At 41.4% G+C, this 27,519-nt stretch overlaps 1 protein-coding gene across 1 annotated transcript in view; it reads left to right on the top strand.

Moving 5' to 3' along the window:
* The window catches only part of MCCC2 (methylcrotonoyl-CoA carboxylase 2), a 65,896-nt gene that overhangs the window by 13,142 nt on the left and 25,235 nt on the right, over nucleotides 1-27,519 (top strand). Inside the window, exons 4-7 of the mRNA XM_039256046.1 lie at nucleotides 2,090-2,191; nucleotides 9,380-9,507; nucleotides 11,182-11,294; nucleotides 24,462-24,575. Coding sequence (XP_039111977.1) covers nucleotides 2,090-2,191; nucleotides 9,380-9,507; nucleotides 11,182-11,294; nucleotides 24,462-24,575 — 457 coding nt within the window. The remainder of the gene's footprint in view (nucleotides 1-2,089; nucleotides 2,192-9,379; nucleotides 9,508-11,181; nucleotides 11,295-24,461; nucleotides 24,576-27,519) is intronic.

Genomic DNA, 27,519 nt, shown 5'->3' with positions numbered 1-27,519 from the left:
TATACATGTGTAAGATCTATAGTATCTTAGAAGGTAATAAATGTCATGGGAAAAAGAAAGACCAGAGTGAGGGAGAAGATGAAGGTCAAGATGCAGTTTTAAATAAGGTGGTTAGGGTAGGCCTCATTGAGAGGTCTGAGCAAAGATTTGAAGGCGTGAAGAGAGAGAGACCTGAAAATACTGGTGAGAGAGCGTTACAGGCAGAAGGAGTGGCCATTGCAAAGGCCCTGAGGTAGGAATGTACAAGGTATGCTGATATGCTCGGGAACCCAGTATGCCATTGTGTTTGGGGTAGAAAGAGTGAAGGGGAGAGTGGTAGGAGATAGGGTTCAAGTCCATAAAACCTTGTAGGTCAGTGTAAGAGTTTGGGCTTTTTTTCTTTTTTAAGTTTATTTTGAGAGAGTGAGTGAGAGGAGGAGGGGTAGAGAGAGGGAGAGAGAGAATCCCAAGCAGGCTGTGTACTGTCAGCGCAGGGCTCAACATGGGGCTCAACCTGAGGAACCTTGAGATCATGACCCAAGCCAAAATCAAAAGTCAGAGTCCTAACCAACTGAGCCACTCAGGTGCCCCAAAAGTTTTGGCTTTTATCCTGAGAGAAGTGAGGAAGCTCTGTGGGATTTTGAACCTGAAACTATTACAATCTATGTGACATACGTCTGAAAAGAGTCATTCTGGCTGCTGTTTGGGGAGCAGAATATGGGCAGCGAGGCTGAGTTAGGCGGCTATGGCAGTGACTCTAAGACGACGTGATGGTGACTTGAACTAGGGTAGTCGTAGTGGAAGTGATGAGAATGTCAGGTTCTCGGCATGTTGTCAAGACAGAGCTAACCCAGGAGATTTCCTGAAGGATTGGAGTGGGGGCAGGGGATGCAGGTGGAGAGAAGGGAATGAGGACTCTAAAAGTATTTTTTTTAAGTTTCATTTTTATTTATTTTGAAGTAGACAAGTGGGAGAGGGACAGAGAGAGAGAGGGAGAGAGAATCCCAAGCGGACTCTGTACTGTCAGTGTAGAGCCCAAGGTGGGGCTCAACCCCATGAACCAGGAGATCATGACCTGAACAGAAGTCAGATGCCTAACTGACTGAGCCACTCAGTTCCTCTTTTTTTTTTTTTTTTTAATTTTTAAAGTTTACTTATTTATTTTATAGAGAGACAGAGTAAGCAGGGGAGGGGTGGCAAGAGAGGGAGAGAATCCCAAGCACTCCCTGCACTATCAGTGCAGAGCACAATGTGGAGCTCTAACTCAAACTGTGAGATCATGACCTGAGCTTAAACCAAGAGTCAGACCCTTAACTGACTGAGCCACCCAGGCGCCCCCAAAAATATTTCTTATGACATAGACCCAAACTCCCAAACTGGAGACACAACCCTGTAACACCAAGTGTATATCATTCTAGGCTCTTCTTCTGTATATGTGTAATAGACACATTTTTTAATAAGAAAAATGGAAAAAAGAAAAGAAAAATGGAATCATACTAAATGCGGTGTTTTATAACACCCTTTTCCCCCCTCACTCACAGGGTCTTGAACAATTAAGTAAGTGAAAGGCAGAGTATAGCTGCAATGGTGTGGAGCCTGGTCCCTGGGGTTAGATTGCTTATTAAAACCCAGCTCTCCCACTTAGTAATTGTGTGACCTCAGAAAAGTGACTCAGTTTCTTTTCTTTTCTCTTTTTTTTTTTTTTTTTTTAGTTTCCCCATCTGTCAGTGGGGATCATAATAGGACCCACCTCAGGAGGTAGTTCTGAGGAACAAATGAGTTAGGTTTCTGAAGCTCCTAAAAGAGAGCCAGGCACAAGGTAGGGGCTTATATAAGCGTTAGTTGCTGTTCTCTTTCTATACTAATAAACACATTTGTACAACATCTTTTAAAATAGGTACTTAGTGTTCTATTGCATGGCTATACTGTGGAAATCCTCAAAATATCCACTCTAGGTTTTGTTTAGTATTCTTCTTTTTTGTAGATTTCATATATGTTCAACATGCATGCTTGAAACATTGGCTCATTAAAATCTTTTCCACATAGAACTGTTTAAATATGCATCTTTAAAAAATAACTTTAATTCAAGCAAATCCTTTCTTCCCTGCAGGTCTCCATTTCTGGAATTATCCCAGTTTGCAGGTTACGAGTTATATGCTAATGAGGAGGTCCCTGCCGGTGGCATTATTACAGGCATTGGGAGAGTATCAGGGTGAGTGTTCTACTTAGACTCCATAATGTGGGGCAGGAAATAATTGACGGGCACAGGCTTCCAGCATTCACTGCTTTGCATCTGAACTTGTAAGTTTTGTGCTATTTATATTATGTAGGGCTGAGGCTTCCTGCCCAAACGTGTATTAGATTTATCTGTGGAGTTTTAGAGACAAAGATTGAAGGGAGGAAAAAACCCCAGCGCAAATTCTGGAACTCGAATCCAAATCTTCCTACATAATCAGAATCTGCAGGTATGTGCTTGGCTTGTATCGTTTTCCAAGGCTCTGTAGGTGATCTCTTGCACATCTCACCAGAGATGTGAAAACCACTGTCTTAGAGGAGTCATTCTCTAATTGTGTTCTTCAGCATGCCCTGAGAACTTGTTAGAAATGTAGATCACTAGGTCTTCCTAAGAAGTAATAAAATTAAGTTTTGAGGGTGGGAACTGGCAATCTGTTATTTAACAAGCCTTCCAAGGTTCTGGAATGCTAACATTTGAGAACCACTCTAGATTTAGGGAATGTAGATTGGCTAGAACTTAAATTTACTTGCGTATATTTATGTATGGTCTCACATTTACCATCTCAAGTTAGCACGCCAGGCATTGTAGTAAACCCTTCCCACTGATTGTTTTATTTTATTTATTTATTTTCAGGGGGAGGGGGAGAGAGAGAGCACACATGCGTGAGTGAGGGAAGTGCAGAGGGGCAGGGAGAGGGGGAATCCCAAACAGACTCCACACCCAGTGTGGAGCCCCATGCGGAGCTCTATCTCATGACCGTGATCACGACCTGAACCAGAATCAAGAGTTGGATGCTTAACCGGCTGAGCCACCCTGGTGCCCCTGATTAGTTAGTTGTTTTAATCATCACCACAGCTCTGTGAGAATGGGTATTACCGTCTGCATCACTTCTGGAGGTAAGGAAGCCTGCTCAGTGGGATAGATGACTGGCCCAAGATCAAGCCCCTGGCAAAGCCCAGCTTTGACCTCTGGTGGATGGCCTCTGAGCCCGATCCAGTTGCATTTGACTCAGATGCTGGTTTATGGTGTGTGTGCTCTTCCGCCTTCTCCCCATGACCCGTGCCTTCCGAGGACGTACAGCCACACCCATTCACCGTTGCTGCTTCACTTCCCTGTACCCCCAGAACTCCTCCACTGCTCTTTGCCAGTTACAATCTGCTTAATATTTACCCAGTATGGAGACACTTTTCTTTTTGGACTCTTAAAAGTAAACCTTTCATAAAAGGATAAACTTAATGCAGAGTTAAACTAAATTCATAATCATGAAATACTTAACCAGGACAGTTACTGTTAATTATGTTTCCAGTCATAATGACAGTCAGGTTAGAGCATGGTCTTCCGCCTTTCCTGTGCATATGCTAATATTTTATTATTTGTGCTTTTATGTTTTTCATTTTCTTTCTTTGCGCCTTGTTCTCGCTTTATCAGGTTCTCAGCTTGGAAGGAAATTGAATTGCACTTAGGAGCTGTGTGGGTTCAGGATTTGTCAGCCTCCATTAGAATCTGGCTTTAGCATTTTGTAGCTGTTTGACCTTTAGCAAATTGCTTGACCACTCAGTGCCTTGGTTTTCACATCTGGAAAATATGATTCATTATAAACTGGAATAATCCTATAAGCCACTGTAGAGGGTTGTCATGAGACTAGAGAAAGAAACAAGAAAGAAAAGAGAAACAGCTCGATTCCTTAAGAGATACCTGGTACCACTGGTACTGCTGCCCCTGAGAGCAGACAGACTCGTGTAGATGCGAGAGTTGAAGCTCTTTTCCCTACAGCAGGGTCATGGGGAGCTTCAGCCTGGAGCTTTTCAGAGCCAGAGCCATTCATAAGGTCATTACAAAAATTTTATACCTTTATTACTCTTTTATATATTTTTGAGTAGTGCTGGGTCTTTGATCTAGCCTCCATGATACATATGTTCTGAAGTAGACCCCAAGGAATTTAATGAGAAGACTTGTATGGAATTTCTTTTTTTTTTTCAAAAATTTTTAAATGTTTTATTTATTTTTGAGAGACAGAGACAGCGTGAGCAGGGGAGGGTCCGAGAGAGAGGGAGACACAGAATCTGAAGCAGGCTCCAGGCTCTGAGCTGTCAGCGCAGAGCCCGACGCAGGGATTGAAACCACGAACCATGAGATCATGACCTGAGCCGAAGTCGGACACTTAACCGACTGAGCCACCCAGGCGCCCCTGGAATTTCTTTATAAACCAGCTTAGAATCAAGGATTCCTTGCCTAAAGTAGTAACAACTGGCTGAGGAATAGTTGAGCTGGAGTCCTTTTCTCTGGCAAATTCACGTTTTACGTGGCTTATAAGGTCCTGTAAGATGCAGTCCCTGCCTGCTTTCCTCTGCTTACTTTTGTACCTCTCTCACTGTGGCCATCTGCTCTTGCTGTTCCATGACACATGCAAAACTCCTATATATATAGGGCCTCTACTCAGGCCGTTTGTTCTGAATGAAGTGCTCTTCACCTGGGTTTTTGATGGCTGACTACTTCTCATCTTTTGCTCTCTATTCATATTTTCCCTGGAGCAGTGCTTAGGAGCACGCATTCTAGAATCAGACTGCCGAGACTCAAATGCTGGTTTTAATTTGTTGGTTGGTACACTTGGGCCAATTGCTTAACGTTTTTGTGCCTGTTTGCCCATCTGTAAGGTGGGCTATCTCACATACCTAAAGCCTTGAAAGAGCACCTAGTCCATTGTAAGTGCCATGTCAGGCTGGACTGTTATTTTTACCATTCCTTGACCATTGTACCTTAACATAGCCCCATCACAATGACTTTGTTTTTATTATATATTTTACTTTGTTTTATTATATGTCCTATAGTAACTAATAATAATATATATTGTATTCCTGTAATAGTGTGATTTGTAGATGGATGTATTTGGGCAATCAGATGACCAAAATATGTTTCTCATACATATTTGGTCTTTGTCCATAGTTCCTGGCTCTCAACTCCAAAAATCCTTGCAAGTGTTGAGAGTGGTCATGGTACCTTTTGTTCTATGAATGAAGGTGGCTTTTGGGCCCCAACACGGGCAGGGCCTAGTCGTCCAGAAAGTGTGATTAGAGGGTTGGAACTTCTCTGCCTCACCTGTTCCCCAAGTTCCCACCTTTGGGGAAGGGAAAAGGGCTGGAGATCGAACCAGCTAATGGCCACTGAATTACTCAGTCGTGACTACACAGTAAAGCCTACATAAAACCCAAGAGGACTGGGGACTTCCTGGTTGGTGAGCATGTGGAGGGGGGCAGAGTGGTGTACGTAGAGAGGGCGTGGAAGCTCCCCGTCCTCTCCCCATACCTTGCCCTGTGCATCTCTCCACTGGGTGTTAATTTTGTCCTTTATCATACCTTTAATAAACTGGTAAACTTAAGTGTTAACCTGAGTTCTGTGAGCACTCTAGCAAGTTAAAAGAACCTAAGGTGGAGGTCATTGGAACCTATAGTCTGTAACTGGCTGATCAGGAAGCACGGGTCACAGCCTGAGCTTGTGATTGACATCTGAAGTCAGGAGTGGAGAGCAGTCTTGTAGGACTAGCCCTTAGCCTGTGGAGTCGGTTGCTGTTTCAGAGCAGATAGTGTCAGAACTGAGTTGAGTTCTCAGACACCAGCGTTACCCACACGGAGTGTCCGAGAATTGTTTGATACTGAGTGTGGGTGAATCCTCTCCTCTCCCCCACCATTGCGACTGGAAACCCAAAAAGAATTGGTGTCTAGAATTACCTGGTTTTATTAATTTCATAGCACACACAATCAGAAATTATCTTACAGATTTGTTGTGTGTTTGCTTCCCCTAACTGATCCTCTCCACTAGAATGGGAGCTCTGTGACGTCAGGAATCTTGCCCTTCTTGTTCACTATGTGTCTTTAGTTCCTAGGAAAGGACATGGCACATAGAATACATTTAAAAAATGTTGTTGAATATATGAATGGACTACAGGAATTATTTTATAGGCCGGATTATCTCTTGTGGTTATTTCCAGAATGATATAGTGAAATTATTATCATACTTACATGATGATGCTCTGTTTTTGTTTTCTTTATTTGGGGACAGAGTATGGGATTCTCCCTTACTCCACAGTGATTTCAGGTAGGTAAAGGACCTACCTGATCCAGGACCAGAACACAGCCTGGTTTAATTCCATTGCACATTTAAACCCTGTAATCAGAAATCTCCTCACAGGCATCAACTTTCAAATTGTTCTCTATGCACATCAGTAACCAAGGTTTCATACTGAGCATATGCATTTTACCCCATGAGACTCCTCTCTGTGATGACACGGGCCAAGGATGTTTATACTTGAGAGAAAGAGAGAGAGAGAGAGAGAAAGAAAGAGAAAGAGAACAATCAGGGGAGAGTCAGAGAGAGAGGGAGACACAGAATCTGAAGCAGGCTCCAGTCTCTGAGCTGTCAGCACAGAGCCCGATGTGGGGCTCGAACTCCCTAACCAAGAGATCATGACCTGAGCCAAAGTCAGACTCTTAACTGACTGAGCCACCCAGGTTCATAGTTAGCTCAGTGTAGGGATAAGTATGCATATTATTCTTATGAAATAGATATTACTCTTATCCCTATTTAAAATTTTTTTTTATCATACAGGTGAGAAAACTGAGGTAGATGAAAGTCAAGTAACTTTGTTGAGGTCATTCAGGAGTAAATGGGGCTCATGCCCATTGCTGAGCCACAGTGTGGACTTGGGGTAGAAAGGGCTAGTTCTTTTGTATACCTTTGAAGATAGGTTTTGAGGGCCAGTCTCACTTGAACCACATGGATTAGGTAAGAGGCAGTGTCTGAAAGAAAGTTTAGTTCTGCTGCCAAAATAATAGATTGTGAGTATGCAAAACCAGAAGATGTACAATGCAGTCTTTTTGTGGACTAATTTTATTTTTACTCTGTAGCATGTCTGTGACCTTTTTTGTTTTTTGTTGTTGTTGTTGTTGTTTGTTTGAGAAAGAGAAAGAGCACGCATGGCATGCACACATGAGCAGGAGAGGGGCAGAAGGAGGGAGCGAGAATCTCAAGCAGGCTCCATGCTCAGTGCAAAGCATGATGTGGGGCCCCATTCCATGACTCTGAGATCATGACCTGACCCGACATCTAGAGTTGGACACTCAACCCAACAGCCGTCCAGGTGCCCCTGTGACCTTTTAATAAACAAGTGAGAGTGGCTCTGTCTCTTGTTCAAGGTCACATGCCTAGCAAGCAGCAGAGCCAACATTTCACCATAGCTTGTTTGACTCCATTGTCTGGCCCATTTCCAGGCTCACGGCTTCATAAGCTTTTGAAGGGTAGCACCCCCGGGGCAGGCAGTACAGTGCATGCTGGAGGTTTGAGATGATAGCCCCAGCAACCTTCCATAAGCATACTTTCCCTTTGAAATCTAAGTTGTTTACTAAAGCCTTGAAAAATTGGCATTCCACTCTAAAATGCTAACTGCAATGTGGATAAAGAATTTGTATCAATAAAATAGATGCTCTAAGGAGGGGAACCCTTTTATCTTGTGGGGAGCATTGCTGTCCACATACCCTAATGCGAGGAGTCCAGTGCTAGCTGAGACTGCTGTTCAGTTGCTGTTCTCTACTTTATTTTCAACAGGGATCCAGTGACTGACTCACTTTTTAGAATTCTAGAGAATATAAGTGAGATTTTAAAGCATATCATAAATAGGAGCACCTGGCTGGCTCAGTTGGTGGGGCATGTAACTCTTGTATTTGGGGTTGTAAGTGCAAGCCCCATGTTGTGCATAGAGATTACTTGAAAATAAAATCGTGGGTGCCTGGGTGGCTCAGTTGGTTAAGTGTCCGACTTTGGCTCAGGTCATGATCTCATGGTTCGTGGATTCAAGCCCTGCATTGGGCTCTGCGCTGACAGCTCAGAGGCTGGAGCCTGCTTCAGATTCTGTGTCTCCCTCTCTCTCTGTCCCTCCCCCACTTGCTCTCTGTCTCTGTCTCTCAAAATAAAATAAAGATATAAAAAATTTTTTAAAATAAAAAACCCAAAATCTTAAAATAAATACAAATACCAGAAATACGAACAAGATTATATTTTGTAAAGAACACACTGTATTTCACCCAAGTTTCTTCCGGTTTTCCGTCGGAGTTGAGCAGTTTTCCTTACTGGTGGTCTTGCACTCAGCCCCCTGCTTTTTGTGTGTTCCTTGTGGGCGTGGCACTCAACCAACTGGTTCTGGTGAGAAAGGGCACCATTGATGATGCATTTTAACATGTTTTCAATACACTATTTTATTTTTTTAAAGTGTGGTTTTTAAAAGTTATTTTGAGAGAGAGAATCCCATGCAGCTTCCACACTGTCCGTGCAGAGCCTGACACGGGGCTCAAATTCACAAACTGAGATCATGTCCCGAGCAGAAATCAAGAGTTAGACGCTTAACTTGACTGAGCCACCCAGGCATCCTCAATATGCTATTTTATAGTTTGTATCTGTTGTTACTTTAAGTAAGATAGATATTGTATTTTAAACTTCTTTTAGTTTAATAGAGGAAGCATGTGGTAGGAATATTTAAGAACTTTTGAAAATATGGAAAATAAGTTCTCCTAATAGGTCAGTTTTCTTTCTTTGCAAATTACCATCCTAACAGGAAATTTGGCAGTTTATTAAGAGCGATTTTCTCACCATTGAGACTTAGGTCTTTGTGTGTGTGTGTGTGTGTGTGTGTATTATTATCTTGCTAGGATCATTTCATCGAAAAAACCATTGGTGTGTGTGTGTGTGTGTGTGTGTGTGTGTGTGTGTGTGTGTATTATTATCTTGCTAGGATAATTTCACTGAAAAAACCATTAGGGGTGTGTGTGTGTGTATTATTATTACCTTGCTAGGATCATTTCATTGAAAATACCATTATGAAATATGGCTGAGGTTGTTAGTTTTTCACTGCTAATACAGGACCAATAACTCTTTAAACATCAAGTATGAGTTTGTAAACTTGTTAAAAGTGATGATTTTATATTATATAAGTGAGCATGTGGCCTATGATTAAAGCTTGCTTTCGTATCATGAGATTGTCTGCTAATGACTGTCATTAGTGATATGTACTAGAAGTTGAAGGTTGCATTGGAGTGTCTTATAATGAAATGTACTTGGCCTTTTAACTTTGAAGAAGTCTCTCATAATACTCTTTGTAACGAAATTTCTATCTTTCAGAGTAGAATGTATAATTGTTGCCAATGATGCCACCATCAAAGGAGGTACTTACTATCCCGTGACAGTGAAGAAACATTTGCGGGCACAAGAAATTGCAATGCAGAACAGGCTCCCCTGCATCTACCTGGGCAAGTCACAACAGTTGTAAAATGAATGATTCTTAGGTGGTAAAATGCAAGACTGTTTAGAAGGCTTTATTTGATGGCATCATTGTTTTTTATTTTTTGGTTTTTTTGACAGAAAGAGTGTGGGGGAGGCAAGGGGGGTGGGGACATTGGATCTGAAGTGGTCTGTGTGCTGACAGCAGAGTCCAATGTGGGGCTTGAACCCCAAGCCAGGAGATCATGACCTGAGCTGAAGTCAGGCTTTACTGACTGAGCCACCCACATACCCCCATCATTGGGTATTTTTAAAAGCTGTTGGTTTCTCCCATAATTACAAAAGAAATGCATGTTCTTTGCTGAAGACTCAGGAAGAAAACGTGAACAAGAACTACCCATAATAACATCATTGAGGAATAACCTCTCACAGTATTTTCACATCTGCCAGTTTGTTCTCTACGTGTATGGATTTTTTTCCTTCTAGATAGTTTCTTTTTGTCTTACCCTTAATGAGTTCAAAGTGTGAGAAAATAATAGTTAATATTTATGGATCCCTTGAGTGCTAGGTACTAATCTAAATGCTTGAGTATGTATATAATTTTCAGCAAATGAAATTTAAGAAATTTAATTAATGAAAGTAGATTTATATTTGAAATGAAAATACACTTAAATCTAAGGATACTTCAAAAGGAACATAAAAGCAAGGCAGTTTAAGATTGGCACTGCCTAGATAATGGCTTCGTTTGGTGAAATACCAGTATATGTATATATATGTATATGTTTTTGAGAGTGTTTGAACAGGTACTGGCTTAGAGATTTTTTTTTTCTGCAAAAGTGAATTTACCTGGTTGACTCACAGTGCGAACTGTTTTCGCACATACGGAAAACAGCAAATGAAGCCCTACTGTTAGCAGATGCTGTGCCAAGCACTGTAGGAAATGGAGTGAAGAGTATTATGTGGTCCCCGTCTTGGGCGAGCTGAAACGCATTGGGGACAGGATGCCATGTGTTAAATCACAATGAAAGACATAATGGTTGTAGGCAAGAGTAGTGGGCAGAGGATGAGCTAACCTTTCATAACATTGCTATTAGCACTCACCCTGTGCTGAACTAAGTGCTTTATAAACGTTATTTCATGTCATCCCAAGAAAAGCTTCCTGGGGGAGCTACCATTGTTACTTTGATTTCCCAGGTTAGAAGAACAAAGCATGGAATGGCCACACAGATGTGAAGTAACCAAGCTCTCTTCCAAATTCAGCTGACCTTCTTACCCCCGACTCTACTCTGAAGTAAAAAACAGTCCCAGAGGCAGCATGTGGCACCTTATCACATGAATTCTGTAGATGGTTTTGTATTGGTTTAAAAGAAGGAAAGATACTTTTTTTTTTTTTTGCTGAACTGGTGAAGAATTTGTGGTGTTTCTGGGGCTTTAGCTGGTCCTCAAAGGAGAGAATGCCCTAAATATTTCAAGTGGAATTTTGTGCAGGGAGGGGAGCCTAATGGATTTGATGAAAACAGTGAATTTTTTGGCTGCTTTGGGGGACTGGAGAATGATGCTGTTGAATAGTTTGGAATGGCGATAGGGCACATGCTTCGTGAATGTGATTAAGAACTGTTGCTGTCAGCGGTACAAGTCTTCCGGTGTACAGCTTGTTTTGTTCATTCAGATATACTTATTTCTGTTCTTTCCCTTGTCTTCAGTTGATTCAGGAGGTGCAAACTTACCTCGGCAAGCAGAGATATTTCCAGATCGAGATGACTTTGGCCGTATATTCTATAATCAGGCAATTATGTCTTCTCAAAATATTGCACAGGTAACTTCTCATTAATGAAAGGTATTGCTTTTTGCTCCAGATGCCTTTGCCGGAATTTAATACAGAATTTGGATTTTTTTCCCTCGCAGAAGTTGCCTTTAGGTTAGATTATTCTTTTGGGCATACTTTTATGCTTTAACAAAGACTGTTCACTAAGGGAAAAGAGTTTTTTTTAAAGAAAGGACACTGAGTAATTGCTTTTTTTAAAAAAATTTTTTACATTTATTTATTTTTGAGAGACAGACAGCACGAGCAGGGGAGGGGCAGAGAGAGAGGGAGACACAGAATCTGAAGCAGACTCCAGATTCTGAGCTGTCATCACAGAGCCTCACACAAGGCTCGAACCCGCAAACTGTGAGATCATGACCTGAGCCGAAGTTGGACACTCAACCAACTGAGCCACCCAGGCGCCTCAGTAATTGCTTTCTTAGGACTATGCTTTGAGACACTCTGGTGTCTGAATAAGGAGACATGAGCAAGGAAGATTGTTGTACCATTGTCCTAGCAAAAGTTAACCATTTTTGGGATGACCGTTATTGGGAGATGAATAATACCATTTGTAGTTGTTAAAATGAATGAACCAGAGTTGCATGCATCAACATAAATAGTCTCAAAAAATAAGATGAGTAAAAATAATAGTAGAATAAATGCATAGTCACTTGCTTTGCATGAAAATGTTAAATACATTAAAAAAAATCTATTTGGCTTAAACACGTACATGGGAATCATACACTCAGCTTTAGGACAGTGAATACCTTTGAGGAGACGGGGCAGGCAGGAGGCTTCAACTATATCTGAAATATTTTATTTCTTTAAAGAAATCTGAAGTAAATTTGGCCAAATGTCAAGATTTGTCAAGACTGGGTATTAGGTTAAAAGATTAACATAAAAGTTAAAGAATTTATTATTCTGTAATCTTTAATCTTGTTGGCATGTTTGAAGTACTTCATAATACCAAAGCTTGTGCTCTGTTTATGTTTTATTCCTAGATTTCTTTTTTTTTTTTAAGAATATTGATTTTTTATTTTTTTATTTATTTCTAGGAGAGAGAGAGAGAGAGACAGCGTGAGCAGGGGAGGGTCAGAGAGAGAGGGAGTCACAGACTGAAACAGGCTCCAGGCTCTGAGCTGGCAGTCAGCACAGAGCCCGACGCGAGGCTCGAACCCACGAACCGCGAGATCATGACCTAAGCGAAAGTCGGACGCTTAACCGACTAAGCCACCCAGGCGCCCCTTATTCCTAGATTTCTTAAGTTTGTAGTGTTTTTAGTAATATTCCAATGAATTAGCCTTTTCTTAACAGTTATTGTATCTCATCTTTATTTTCTATCGATACAGTATGTTGTTGGCATTTATTATATATTTTATTATTATGCACTGGCCTTGCCTCTCTGTGCTTCATATACCTAAATAGAAACTTTAGCTTTGCTCACTTGTGCACAGGGGTGCCTTCTATTACACAGTATGAAATTCTTTAAAAAAAATTTTTTTTAATGTTTATTTATTTTTGAGACACAGGGTAACAGAGCCTGAGTAGGGGAGGGGTGGAGAGAGAGGGAGACAAAAAATCTGAAGCAGGCTCCAGGCACTGACCTGTCAGCACAGAGCCTGATGTGGGGCTCGAACTCACGAACCATGAGATCATGACCTGAGCTCAACCGACTGAGCCACCCAGGCGCCCCTACACAGTATGAAATTCTTATCGTGATGTTTTATTTTGTAGGGGACATTAGCCCCTCTAATCCGGTATTATAATTTGTATAGTTGTACTAACCTTAACCTTGTGTTAGTTTCCTAGGGCTGCCATAACAAATTCCCACAAACTGGGTGGCTCAAAATAACAAAATTTGTTCTCTCAAGTTCTGGAGGCCTGAGATCTGAAATCAAGGTGGCAGCTGCACTGGGCTCTCTCAGAAGGCTGTAAGGCAGATCCTGTCCTTCGCCTCTGCCAGCGTCTGGTGGCTCCAGTTGTTCCTTGGGCTGGTGGCTGTATGACTCTGATCTCTGGCTTGTTGACCTTCTCCCCTGTGTGTCTGTGTCATCTCTTCTTTCTCTTATAGGGACACTTGTCATTGGATTTAGGGCCCACCCCTGTCATCCACAATGATCTTATCTCAAGTCCCTTACCTTAATTACATCTTCAGAGACTCTTTTCACATAAGGTCATAATCAAGGGTTCTAGAGATTCAGGTGTGGACATATTTTGGGCAGAGAGGGGCATCATTCAACCCACTATAGACGTGTCAGCTCACATGCTTATTCTTTTCCCTGTCTTTTCCATTTGTGTAGCTTGTAAATAATCAACATGTAACAAATATTTATGGCGGACCTACCGTAACCCAGGCGTTGCGTTGGTGAATAAAACCGGGTAGGATCTCTTCTCCTGTGGAACCTAAAGCTTGAAGTGCTTTAAAAAACAGGTCTTTTTAGGGGTTTCTGGGTGGCTCAGGTGGTTCAGCTCTTGATTTCAATTCTGGTCGTGATCTCATGGTGTGTGAGTTTGAACTCCACTTCGGGCTCCATTCTGACAGCGTGGAGCCTGCTTGGGATTTTCTCTCTCCTCTGTCTCTCTGCCCCTCCCCTGCTCTCTCTCTGTCTCAAAATAAATAAACAAACTTAAAAAAATGTCTTTTTACAATTAAAAGTGTCCATATAGTTTTGGATAAGTAGTACCTGCCTGTGACTTAAAAATCTGAAATGCCTAAGGAGCATTTGAATGCTTTCTTTTTTCCTTTCTTAGTTTCTTAAGATTTTTTTTAACATCAGTATTTCTTTGAGCCACTTCTCTTAGTATTTCTTTTCTCTGTTTTACTCCAGTTGGAAGTTCAGGGTACAGGTGTACCTCTATTCTTCGAAACCTCTTGGAATTTGAGAAGATTTTGTAATTTCTCTTGTGGACTAGTTTCCATAGCACCTATTCTGATCTGTTCCCCGGTAAATGAGCTCTAAACCCGATGTCTGCACTACAGCTCTTGCTTCATACTTCCCTGAAAACGTCAGGCTGTGTGTGAGCACTCTTGTACTAAAAACATGCTGACTTCGCCTTCTTTTATCCTAGGAACAATTATTCCTCTTCCTCTCCAGGGCTAAGCCTTTCGTTTATAATCCTAATGCCAACCCTTTGTGCCTCATCATTTATCCCTTTTCTCTCTCTTACTCTAATATTTTCTCATTCACTTTTTTTTCTCACAGTGAATAACTGTATTGACTTCCTGTGTTCTTTTTTTTTTTACTTTATTTATTTCCTTTGAGAGAGAGAGAGAGAGAGAGAGAGAAAGAGGGATGGAGCCAAAATCAAGAGTCTGACGCTTAACTGAGCCACCCACAGGCCCCGACTTCCTCCATTTCTTTTTTTTTTTAATTTTTATATATATATATATATATATTTTTTTTTTCTTTCTAGGAGAGAGAGAGAGAGACAGCGTGAGCAGGGGAGGGTCAGAGAGAGAGGGAGTCACAGACTGAAACAGGCTGCAGGCTCCGAGCTGGCAGTCAGCACAGAGCCTGACACGGGGCTCGAACCCACCAACAGCGAGATCGTGACCTGAGCGAAAGTCGGACGCTTAACCGACCAAGCCACCCAGGCACCCCCGACTTTCTCCATTTCTAAAGGAAAGAGAAAAAGGACCAAAAGCAGTGACAAAAGAAAAGGACCTTTTCTATCTTCTGTTCCTGAAGCTTCCCTCCTTTGCTGGATCAGCAAACTTTGTAAGAACTGACCTAGGACCTTTGTTCCTGACTGCTCACTCTCCATAAAACCTGCCCTCAGAGGACCTGCTAGCTTCCCAGAAACCAGTTTCTTACTCCACACAACCTCTTGGTGGTGTCATTTGTCCCCTTTCCTGAAATCGTCCTTAGGCTCCCTGCCACTGGCTTTTCCTGATTCTCCCATTCTCTCCATTTAATCCTCCCCATCCGGGAACTTGTCCTTAATGGTTTCATAAAGTCTCATGACACACTTTTCACCTCCATGACCTTTCCTGACCTCTCTCTGCACCTCCACTTGCCCTTGGGAAGTTCTGCTGTCTGTGTGGACTTCCTTTGGTACTTAGAGGCTCAAACTACACATTGAGCACATTGACTTCTCTACTGATGGTTCCTTCATCTGTGTTCCTGTCTGCTCTTGGTGGTATTTCCTTCCTGGGCTTTTCCCTAGGGTTGAAACCTTGGCATGTCACCCTTTACTCTTGTCTGCTTTTTCCCCTACATGATCATTTTTGGTTAAAAAAATACACACACATGTAGATATATGTATATATTTATGTATAAATTTATTTATTTATACATAAATATAAAATATAAAATTATAAATAAATTTATACATAAATATATACATATATTTATATGTGTATTTTATATTTATATATAAATATATTATACACACACAAATATGTATATATACACACATATAGATAGACACACATGTATATATACATATATGTGTATATATTTTTAGTTATATAAATCTGTCTATATATATCTTTCTCATTTTTGGATCTCCAGGATCTCCTCTGGTGCTGCACAGCTAATCAACATGTAATAAACCTTTGACAAATCCCTGTTGATTTTTATCTTTGGATTGGCGCTCTCTGCTCCATTCCTGCTGACATCACCATGGGTGGTTCGGGCCTGTGTTACCAGTTACAGTGTGGCACTAGCCTCACCTGCCTAGAGTTCCTGACTACCTAGTCTTCCCTTTTCTGTCCACGGTACATGCTACTGCAGCATTACTCTTCATCTGGTTCCCTGGCTCGAAACCATAATTTCTACAAAACGACTTCAGATTTACTAGCCCGATACATAAGACCCCTTGTGATCTAGCTCCGACCTTCTGTTCTAGCCCTTTTGCTTAGTGTAAAGTGCTGTCAGTCTGGACCACTTGCTCTTCTTCATATGCCCCTTGGTCTTTCATGACTGCTCAGGTCCCTGCTGGGCCCTCTCTTCCCCATTCCTTGCAGTCTGGGGCTCCAGCCCATTTTCCCAGGGCATCTCACATGCTGTCTTTTGCAGGAAGGCTTCCCTTTGAGCCATATCTTAATAATGGTGTTTATTCCTTTTATCTAGATAAATTCTGACTAATTTCCCTCACTAGACTCTAAGCCTCTTGAGATAAGAGACAGTATCAGATAAATCTTTATATCCTCACACATTTCTCTGAGAAGGTACTTTTAGTCAATATTTATTAAAAAAGTGAAACTTTTGGGGCACCTGGGTGGCTCACTTGGTTAGATGTCCTAACTTTAGTTAAAGTCATGATCTCATGGTTCTTGGGTTCAAGCCCCACATCGGGCTTTGTGCTGACACCTCACACCCATTGAACCTGCTTTACATTCTGTGTCTCCCTCTTCTCTGTCCCTCTCCTGCTCATGCTCTGTCTCTGTCTCTCAAAAATAAATAAATGTGAAAAAAAAAAAAGAGTGAAACTCTTTATGTAACTGTTCAAGTGATGTCTGATGTACTGAGTACTAGTTTTTATATTTTAATGTATGTTTTATTTACTTAAGACTTGGCTTAGATGGACTGATAAAGACAAGTTTTTATGCTTTATTTTTTTAAAGATTTTATTCATATACTTTATTACATAAAGCAGTCACTTGTAACTCCAGTCATGTTACGTGTGCATTTTGATAGGGAGCACTGCTTCTTTACTTGTTGAGTTCCTTCTTTCCCCCCCAGCGTTGGTTTTTATTTAATGTTATTAATCTTGCCCGTTGTAAATCCAGTTAATCCACTTAGTTCTAAGATGTATATCTCTTGACAGTCATATCTCTGTTATTCCCTGTATCTTTGCAGTGGTAAAAATGTGGACAGATTCCTAGCACCTGGAAGGTTTAAAAATTTTGCTTTTGCTGTTGGGGAAAAAAGCAGTTACATAAGGCACCTATGCACATCTATATTCTCTTCTGTTTCATCTTTCCCTCCTTTCTGGTATGTTTTAGAACCCTTTTTTTTTGCTTTTGAAGTTTAAAAACTTGGCATACTGGTGTTCAGTGGTCTTGCTTGGAGTCTCACGTCCTGAGGATACCTTTCCTGGGCTTTCTTCAAATCCATGCCTGATGTCTTAATGACCTTGGAAACATGCTTCCATTATTTTCTGGATCGTGACTCCATGTTGCTGGCTTTTGAAGGGTGAGGCTTATAATTCTCTTCAGAGGTGGGATCTTTGTTTGTTTTAGGTCTCACATCACCATTAATTTTTAAAATTAGTAGACAGGGCACCTGGGTGGCTCAGTGGGTTGAGTGTCCGACTCTTGATTTTGGCTCTTGTCATGATCCTAGGGTCGTGGGATCAAGTGCTGCGTTTGGCTCCACGGTAAGCGTGGAGCCTGCTTAAGATGATCTCTCTCTCCCTCTGCCTCTCTCCCCTGTGCACACGCTCTCTGTCTAAAAATAATAATAATTTAAAATAATTTAAAAATGAGTGGTGGTCTGGTCTAGCTGGATCTTTGTCCTGCTGCATTACCTCTCGTCCTGTTTCACTGTAACCCTTTAGTGCACCGGGAACAAAGTGTTTCCACTGTGGCTAACGGTGTGTTTCTTCTGAAACAGGCATTATTCGTCTAGCCATGTGGAGGCACAGCTCCTTAGGCCTTTCCCTTGTGTTTCTTTAGCATCCCTGCCTCTTTATTCTTGTTTTGGAGATGTACTTAAAATTATTTCAGGTGTTCCTGCTTCCGTCTCTCCATCCCTGCCCCCACTTCCACCCTCTTGGCTTAGCTCATTATTTTTTAAATTTATTTTCTTTTTTCTTTGCTTCAGGTCATGGTAATTGTTTTGAGGAACTTAGGAAGGCACTGTATCTCTCTCTCTCTCTTTTTTCCATTCAGAAAAGGTGGCTTTATTAAACCACATGGATAGGACCCATGGGCAAAAATGCTGTCCATTATTTTTTAATGTTTATTTTTGAGAGAGGGAGAGAGAGCGCACGTAAGTGGGGTAGGGGCAAGAGAGAGGGAGACATAGAAACCGAAGCAGGCTCCAGACTCTGAGCTGTCAGCACAGAGCCTGATGTGGGGCTTGAACCCACGAGCCATGAGATCATGACCTGAGCTGAAGTCAGACGGTTAATTGACTGAGCCACCCAGGTGCCCGAAGAGCTGCCCGTTATTTCAGTAATGCATTTCAGCTTGTCCATGAAGTCAACTAGGACTTGGCAGGGGATTGAAATCATGCTGATTGCTTTGAGGCTGTTAAAAAGGAAGAAGTAGGATATTCTTGGTAAGGTGAACTTTTTATACCTGTGCACATTTCAGCCTGTCTATTTAGCACAGATAAGCATGAGTACTCCAGGATCAGTGGTGTGGTCAGTCAGAATAATTGAGAAGGATCTTAAATTTTGGACAGCTATTGAACTGATTGTGAATTTTTTGGCTTAAAAAAAATTTTTTTTTAATGTTTTATTTATTTTTGAGACAGATAGAGAGCATGAGCTGGGGAGTGGCAGAGAGAGTGGGGGAGACACAATATCTGAAGCAGGCTCCAGGCTCTCAGCTGTCAGCACAGAGCCCGATGTGGGGATTGAACTCCAAACTTTGAGATCATGACCTGAGCCAAAGCCGGACACTTAACCAATTGAGCCACTCTGGTGCCCCATGGCTTTTATTCTTTTAATAGAGGCTCTGTAGGTAGAGGAAAAAAACAATGTGATACAGGCAGTATTTGCTTTCCACATTTACTTGAAATTGAACAAGAAGTGAGATGAGAGATTTAAAAACATTATATTTTTAATGGCTTTTCCATCAAGCACCTGAAACTTTTCCCCCCTCTCAGTTATATTACATTTATCACCGTGTACCTTTGAACTGGATAGCCTTCTGCAATTTCTCAGTGGAAGGATAGAGGTCTGGAGTTCACACAGCTTTTCAGAATTAGGTATAAAACCTTGTGACTCTCTCTCAGTGACCCTTTCTGTAGGGCAGGCTGCTGACCTACAGTATGTAATTTGGTTTTGGTGCAGTGAGAACCAGTCTCTATTTGTTTAGGCAAGACCTGGCAGGTAATGAAATTTTGTCCGAAGTTTTTGCAGACTCTTACTTTTGTTTTGTAGAATCTCGTTTCCTTTTTTTTTTTTTTTTTAATTTTTTATGTCTTTATTTTATTTTGAGAGACAGAGATAGAGAGTGAGCAGGGGAGGGGCAGAGAGAGGGAGAGACACAGAATCTGAAGCAGGCTCCAGGCTCTGAGCCAGCTGTCAGCACAGAGCCTGATGTGGGGCTTAAACCCATGAACTGTGAGATCATGACCTGAGCCAAAGTCAAGAGTTGGATGCTTTACCAATTGAGCCACCCAGGCGCCTTGTTTTTTATTTTTTTAAGTAGGCTTCAGGCCCAGCACAGAGCCCAACGTGGGGCTTGAACTCACAATCCTGAGATCAAGACCTGAGCTGACAGCAGGAGTCAAACGCTTAACCAACTAAGCCACCCAGGTGCCCCACATGTCATTTCCTTTTTCTCAAAATTTCTGCCTGTGCCTTCTGTGGCATTGATGGCAGGCCGTGTTCCACTCATTACACCTCCTTCTTAGCCTTCTTGCTGCTTTCTTGCTCTTGATTCAATGATTCAATTCTTGAGTCCCCATGGACCTCCTCACCCTGTAGGAGGGACCTCTTGGCTTGTCCACATTGCAGGAAGCCCACCTCATGGGTGACTGGGTGGACTGTAGCCTCTCATCAGAGGTCTTGGAGGATGTCCTGTGTTCTGATGCACATGAGAATCACTGTCCTGTCTCCCCTGATTTGGTGCATGTGTTGTGCCCCCAAAGCAAGCCACATCTATACCCTGAGTGTGCTCACATCAGGTTATGCTCATGCATCTTACTTATGTCCTTTTAATGTCTTCTTAGTAGACAAAGCAGCAGAATTTTCTTCCTGGGATTCCACATCATTCGTCCAGCATGGTCATTGTGAGATCTTTGTTGTAGCACATACAGATGCTTTGGGACAGGGAAAGCCATTGGAGCTGTTTGGCCCTGGGATTCCTGTGCTTGGTGAGAAGAAGGAGCAGACGCAGTGGCAGGGCTCTTTTTGGTGGATATTCCCCTGTGTTGCAAGTAAGTGCATGGCTGATAATTAAATGACGAGAAGAGGAGACTCTGTGACAGTGGTGACTTCTGCAATCTAGGGCCTTTTATTTGATTTTTCTATTACCAGAATTTGCTTTAGAAATACTAAGTTTAGTGTCTATGAGCTACATGGAACTAGCATTGCCTGTTTCTTTTTTTTTTTTTTTTTTTAACAATTGTTTATTTTGAAAGAAAAAGAGAGCGTGTGAGCAGGGGAGGAACAGAGAGAAAGAGAGTGAAAGAGAGAATCCCAAGCAGTCTTCACACTGTCAGCACTTGAACCCACGAACCATGAGATCATGACCTGAGCTGCAGTCAAGAGTGGGACACTTAACAGAGCCACCCAGGTGCCCCTACCCTGTTTCTTATTGATGAAAAATTAGAGAATTTTGATTCTTATAGAATTAATAATTCCAGCTCTTATTTTTTAAATTTTGTAATAGCTTTATTAAGATCTTAATTCACATACCGTACAATTCGCCCATTTAATATGTACAGCTCAGTGGGGTTTTTAGGATATTCCCCAAGTTGAAGCAATTTTAGAACATTTGCATCACTCTGGAAGGAAATGCCATATCCATTAACAGTCACTCCCCATTTCTTTCTGGTCTCTCCAGCCCCTGGCAATCATTCATCTTTCTCTATGGATTTGCCTATTATCCATTTCATTTGAAAGGGATCATATAATAAGTGGCTTCTTTAATTTAGCATAATGTTCTCAAGGTTTACCTGTGTCTTTTGGTTTCTCCTTACTCTCTGGGGTGGTTCATTGTTCTGTTTATAGTCTGTCTCCCATCTCTGTAATAGGGGAATGGTTTATAGATAGATATGCTGAAGGGCAGCAACAACAAAGTATTTCTTTCTTTTTTTTTTTTTTTGATGTTTATTCATGTTTGAGAGGCAGAGACAGAGCATGAGTGGGTGAAGGGCAGAGAGAGAGGGAGACACAGAATCTGAAGCAGGCTCCAGGCTCTGAGCTGTCAGCACAGAGCCCAACGCGGGGCTCGAACTCATGGACTGTGAGATCATCACCTGAGGTGAAGTCAGATGCTTAACCAAGTGCGCCACCCAGGCACCCCAACAGCAAAGTACTTCTAGACAAAGACCATCCCAGGGCTTCAGGTGTGCTTCAGTTGTAGTTACTTAAAGTAGATGGTTTTTGATCAAACTGTATTAGTTATCTATTGCTGCAGAACAAATTACCCCAAAACTTGGTAGTTGAAAGCACCATTTTTTACCTCGCAGTTGCTGTGGGGCAGGAGTCTGAGCACAGCTGAGCCGGGTCCCCTAGGTCTGGGTCTCACCTGGCTGCAGTCCTCTCCAGCTTGCACTAGGAAAATCTGCCCTGGCTTGCTCACGTGGTTGTTGGCGTGATTCAGTTCTCTGCAGGTCTCACTCAATTCCCTGCAAGTGGTTGGCCAGAAGCATCTCTAGGTTCCTTCCCGAGTGGGCATCTGTATAGAGTAAGTCCCCTCATGTCAGCTGGCTGCATTAGAGCAAACAGGCAAATGGGCAAGGGAGGAGGCCAACAAGATGGAAGACACAGTCTCTCATAACTTGATCAGAAGAGTGACAGTTGTTATAATCTATGTATTAGAAGCATGTTACCAGATCTGCCACACACTGAGGGGATGAGATTATACAGGACGTGGATACCAAGAGTCAGGGATCGTTGAGGCCATTATCAGTTCATGTTGGAGAAGTGGATTGTTGCTTTCCTTGGCTTTGGAAGTGCTTTGGGAAAAAACGCATCTGAAGTGCCCTTAGGAATATGGTAGAATTCCCTAGCATAGATGCACTAATAACTTACTAGCAATTCACTTGTGAAACTTTTCTACCAAATAGGTAGGTCTTTTCTCCCCGAGATGGCATAATGACATTCAGGCCCCATTTCCCTCATTTTTGTCTTACTACCTTTTGACCAAACAGATTCTTCTTTCCTTGTTCACCACCTACCCCACCTTCCATCTTTGTCTCTGTGAATATTTTTTTTTTATAAATATTTTTATTTATTTCTAGGAGAGAGAGAGAGACAGCGTGAGCAGGGGAGGGTCAGAGAGAGAGGGAGACACAGACTCTGAAATAGGCTCCAGGCTCTGAGCTGNGTGTAACAGAAGTAGAAACCATAATTAAAATTTCTCCAACAAAATCAGAGTCTATAACTCCAGGAATTATGGTTAGGCCTCTTGGCCTGTGCTGCTGCAGCCCAATATGAAGCCAAAGGTGCCTTTAGGCAATGGGCCAAATATGTTTGTTCTTTTTTTTTAATGTTTTTTATTTATTTCTAGGAGAGACAGAGAGAGACAGCGTGAGCAGGGGAGGGTCAGAGAGAGAGGGAGACACAGACTCTGAAATAGGCTCCAGGCTCTGAGCTGGCAGTCAGCACAGAGCCCGACGCGGGGCTCGAACCCACAAACCGCGAGATCATGACCTAAGCGAAAGTCGGACGCTTAACCAACTAAGCCACCCAGGCGCCCCTGTCTCTGTGAATATTTGCTGACAGTTGCTATTCCTTCCTTTTGCTTTCAGTTTGTTTCGACAGAACCCTGCTATGCCTGTTTAGTTCTTTAGGTCTTTTGAAATTTGTCCCTTTTTAGATTTTTCCTTCACTGTGATGGTTCTCTACTTCCTTGACTTTTATTTTTTTTTGGTACTGAAATAGTTTGAACTGTATCTGCTGTTCTTGTACAGAGAACAGGTTGATAAGGTGAAATCATATCCATTATTCCTGATAGAACCTTAAAGAAAAAGCCCATAAAATATTTCAAAAATGCAGAAAGAACAGAGAATAGTACAATAACAGAATGGAACACTCATGTACCCTCCACATGGATTTATAAAGTGTTAACATTTGTTTGTTTTTCTTCCCTTAAGATTTTTAAAGAACTTACTTGTTGACAGTTTGTTTATCCGTTCAAATGCTGTGTTGATGGATGTGTTGCTTATTTGCTACTTTCATGAACAGTGTCACAGTGAAGGTTTCTGGCGCTCCTTTCCTTGTGCAAGAACTTTTCTATTACTTTGAGACTAAACTTCTGCATGATTGATAAGCAAACTGAACGCATGATAAACTCTTGTAATATGTTGGCAGTGCAGTGTTGCAGCCATTTTTAATAACATGTGAAATAGGGGAAAATGGTTTTTGTGACTACTCTAGTAAAAGGCGAAAGATTTATGCGATCTGAAGAGAAACCAGAGTATTGTGACTACTCTTTAGATGGAAAAATGTTAACTTGTGCTGCCTTGCATCTTTGGATTGATACTAGTGTACATTTTCATTTCACAATGGGTATTTGTATGACTGTAAGAAAACTAATGGAATGGATATTGGTATTAGTAGCAAAAACTGCTTTCATATGGTAATTTAAGAAAATAGCCATTACATACTTTGTAAAATTTTCTCTGGTATTATTTATTCCTACTTAGGCATAATCAGCCAAACCCATATTTATTATTCTTTGTGTCTTATTAATCTCTAAGCAAGAATTTTTTTAAAGCTTTATTATGGAAAATTTTAAACACCCACAAAAGTAGAGAAAATAATACTGTGAATACTCACGTACACATCACCCAGGTTCCATACAATTGACTTTCTTTTGAATAAAATTTTCAACTGTGATGCTAACATTAGTTTTATATTTACAATGTGCTGTATTGTAACACGCAGTATTAACACTCACTTGGAGAATTATTTCAGTATTCCTGGGAGGTAAGTGGTAGTTGTTGAGAAGATTTATTATGCATTTCAACACAGCATTGCTGATCTTTGGGTGGCTTGTGGAGTTTCTCCTCTCAATCAGTCGATCAGGCTAATGGTCTAAATGGCCAGTCTTCTTTCTCACAAAGACAGACTTATGTTTACATAAGTTACGTTTATGTTACAAAAACATAAGTTTTATAAAAAATGTGACCTAAACCCTTCAGAACGCTTTGATAGAAGTAGTTAAGAAACTATTCCAAACATTCAGAGGACCGTTTTTAAAATGAAATACACAGGCCAGCTAGTAATATCTTCTGGTACTGCAACATTTATGGGACCATAGATCTAGAGACTATAATTAACTGTGTGAGCTGTACCTCATGGGCTTCTTGTCTGCTTGAATTCCAGATAGCGGTGGTCATGGGCTCCTGTACGGCAGGTGGCGCTTATGTGCCTGCAATGGCTGATGAAAACGTCATTGTGCGCAGGCAGGGTACCATTTTCTTGGGAGGACCCCCATTGGTAAGAACATAGCTTTGATTGATTGACTGATTGAAGTAAAATATGCCTAATATGAAATTTACCATTCTAACCATTTTTAAGGGCACAGTTCTGTGGCATTAAGTATATTCACTTTGTTGTGCAGCCATCTCCACCATCTACCTCCAGCACTGTCTCATCTGCTCCAGCTGAAAATCTGTACCCAGTAAACACTTAACTCCCTACTCTCCCCAACCTCCACTGCCCCTGGCTACTCCAGTTCTACTTTTTCTAGGAGTTTGACTACTGTAGGTACCTTGTTCAGGAAAGAATCATACAATATATATCCTTCTGTAATTGGCATATTTGACTTAAGATAATGCCCTCAAGATTCACTATGCTGTTGCATATGTCAGAACTTCCTTTTTAAGGCTGAATAATATTCCATTGCATGTATATACCATTTTGTTTATTCAGTCGTCCATCAGTGGACTTTTGGGTTGCTTCCACTTGAGGGTGTGGTGAATAATGCCACTGTGAACATGAGTATACAAATATATTTGTTTGAGTGTCATGCTTTCATTTATTTTGGGAGTATGCTCAGAAGTGGAATTGCTGGAACATGTGTTTAATTTTTTGAAAAATCATTTCTTTCTATTGCTGAATAGTATTTCATTGTATGGATAGGCTGCATTTTGTTTATCCATTTGTCAGCTGATGGTCATTTGAGTTGTTTCCAGTTTTTGTATATTATGAATAATGTTGCCATGCACATTCACATCCAGGTTTTTTTTTAAGTTTATTACTTATTTTGAGAGAGCGAGCGCGCGCACACACCTGAGCAGGGGAGAGGCAGAGAGGGAGAGAGAGAATCCCACACAGGCTCCGTGCTCTCAGTATGGAGCCTGATGCGGGGCTCCAACCCGTCAACCGTAAGATCATGACCTGAGCTGAAATCAAGAGTCAGACGCCTAACTGACTGAGCCACCCAGGCGCCCCTACATCCAGGTTTTTGTATGGATATGTTTTCCTTTATAATGGTTATGTGAGTACAATTGCTAGGTCACATGGTAACTCTGAGTTTGACATTTTGAGGAACTACTGACCTGTCCAGAGCATATTTTACATGCCTGGCAGCAGTGGGCGAGGGTTCTGATTTTTCCGTTTCTTTGCTCACAGTTGTTATTGGGTATCTATTTGATGATAGCCATCCTAGTGGTTACCTCCTTGAGGTTTTGATTTGCATTTCTCTAATGGTGAGTCATGGTGAGTATCTTTCATGGACTTGCTGGTCATTTGTGTATCTTCTTTGGAGAAATATCTATCCAGATCCTTTGCCCATTTTTAATTTTAATTTTTTAAGTTTATTTATTTTGAGAGAGAGAACATGCAGCATGTGTGTACATGTGCACAGAGGAGGGGCAGAGAGAAAATCCACGCAGGCTCTGCACTGTCAGCCGAGAGCCCGAAGTGGGGCTTGAACTCATGAACCATAACATCATGACCTGAGCTGAAACCAAGAGTTGGACTCCTAACTGACTGAACCAACCAGGCGCCCCAAGATCCTTTGCCCATTTTTTAAATTGGGTTATTCGGCTTTATTGAGTTGTAAGAATTCTTTATATATTCTACACACAAGTCTCTTTTCAGATATGTGATTGTACATATTTCCTCTCTACGGATTGTCTTCACTTTCTTGATGGTGTCTTCCTTTGAAGCATGCACATTTTTAATTTTGATCAAGTCCACTTTATGTGTTGCTTTTCTCTTTTTGCTTGTGCTCTTGATGTCACCTATGTGATGGCTTTGCCTATTGCAAGATCATGGGGATTTAATACTTTGGTTTCTTCTCAGTTTTATAGTGTTAGCTCTTACTTTTAGGTTTGTAATCCATTTTGAGTTAATTTTGGGTAGGACATAAGGAAGGACATTGTTTTGTATGTGGATATGCAATTGGCGCAGGATCCTTTGTTGAATGGCTGATGAAATGGCTGATGAAATCTTTTGTCTTTTTTTTTAAATGAGCCAATTAATTCATTCAACACGAGTTTCTCAAGCATACTGCTTTTTACAGAGAGAGAGTAGGGGAGGGGCAGAGAGAGAGGGGGAGAGAATCCCAAACAGGCTCCATACTGTCAGCATAGAGTCTGATGTGGGGCTCGAACTCACAAACTGAGATCATGACCTGAGCCCAGATCAAGAGTCAGAAACTTAACCGACTGAGTTACCTAGGTGCCCCACTTATTTTTTCTTCTATATCAGTTGCAGTGCAGTTTGACTCAGGGTCAATAACAAGCTGATAGATTGTTAAGTGAAAAAAACACCAAGGTGCTTGCACATATGTCGACTTTTTTGTAAAATGGGGGAAATTATACATGTATGCATATGTATAAATGTGCATATGCATATAGTGTATTTGCATATAGAAACTCTGGAAAAGATACAGTAAACATAGTTTAAACACAGAGGAAATGGAACAGGGTGGGAAAGAGACCTTTGAGTCTTTTTTCTTTTCTTTTTTCTTTTTTTTGCTGCACATAAACATTTTGAAACCTTTGTCTGAGCCTTGTGAAAGTACTACTTTTCAAAAAGGTTAAGTTTTTATAAAAAGGAACAGTGTAGAATAGCTATGAGAGGTGCTCTAGATTTCTAATACTAGCAATCTTTATGAATAACTAGTAGCACCAGCTATATAATTTGCAGACCTCAGTGCAAAGTGAAGCTATGGGACCCCTTGTTCAAAAAGGAAGAAAGAAATACTAAAATATAAAACATTTTCCTCCTGTGGTACCTTTACCTGTCATGGTGGTTTTTATTTGCTATTTAAGGACCTGCTCTGTCAAACATGGAATACACCCCTTCTCGGGCATTTGTGCTTCCAGTGGGCCCACCATTCACCTCCTGGTGGACATATGACCTCCAAGGGTATGCAGCCTCCACTCCAGGAAGTGCTTGGTAACCAGATGGGCAGAGGCCAAAGGCTCTC

Source organism: Hyaena hyaena, unplaced genomic scaffold (assembly GCF_003009895.1).
Source record: "Hyaena hyaena isolate Hyena2069 unplaced genomic scaffold, ASM300989v1 scaffold_558, whole genome shotgun sequence".
In the NCBI taxonomy this organism is placed as follows: domain Eukaryota; kingdom Metazoa; phylum Chordata; class Mammalia; order Carnivora; family Hyaenidae; genus Hyaena; species Hyaena hyaena.
The sequence above is the reverse complement of the archived record's forward strand: the minus strand, read 5'-3'. Positions and strand labels throughout refer to the sequence as shown.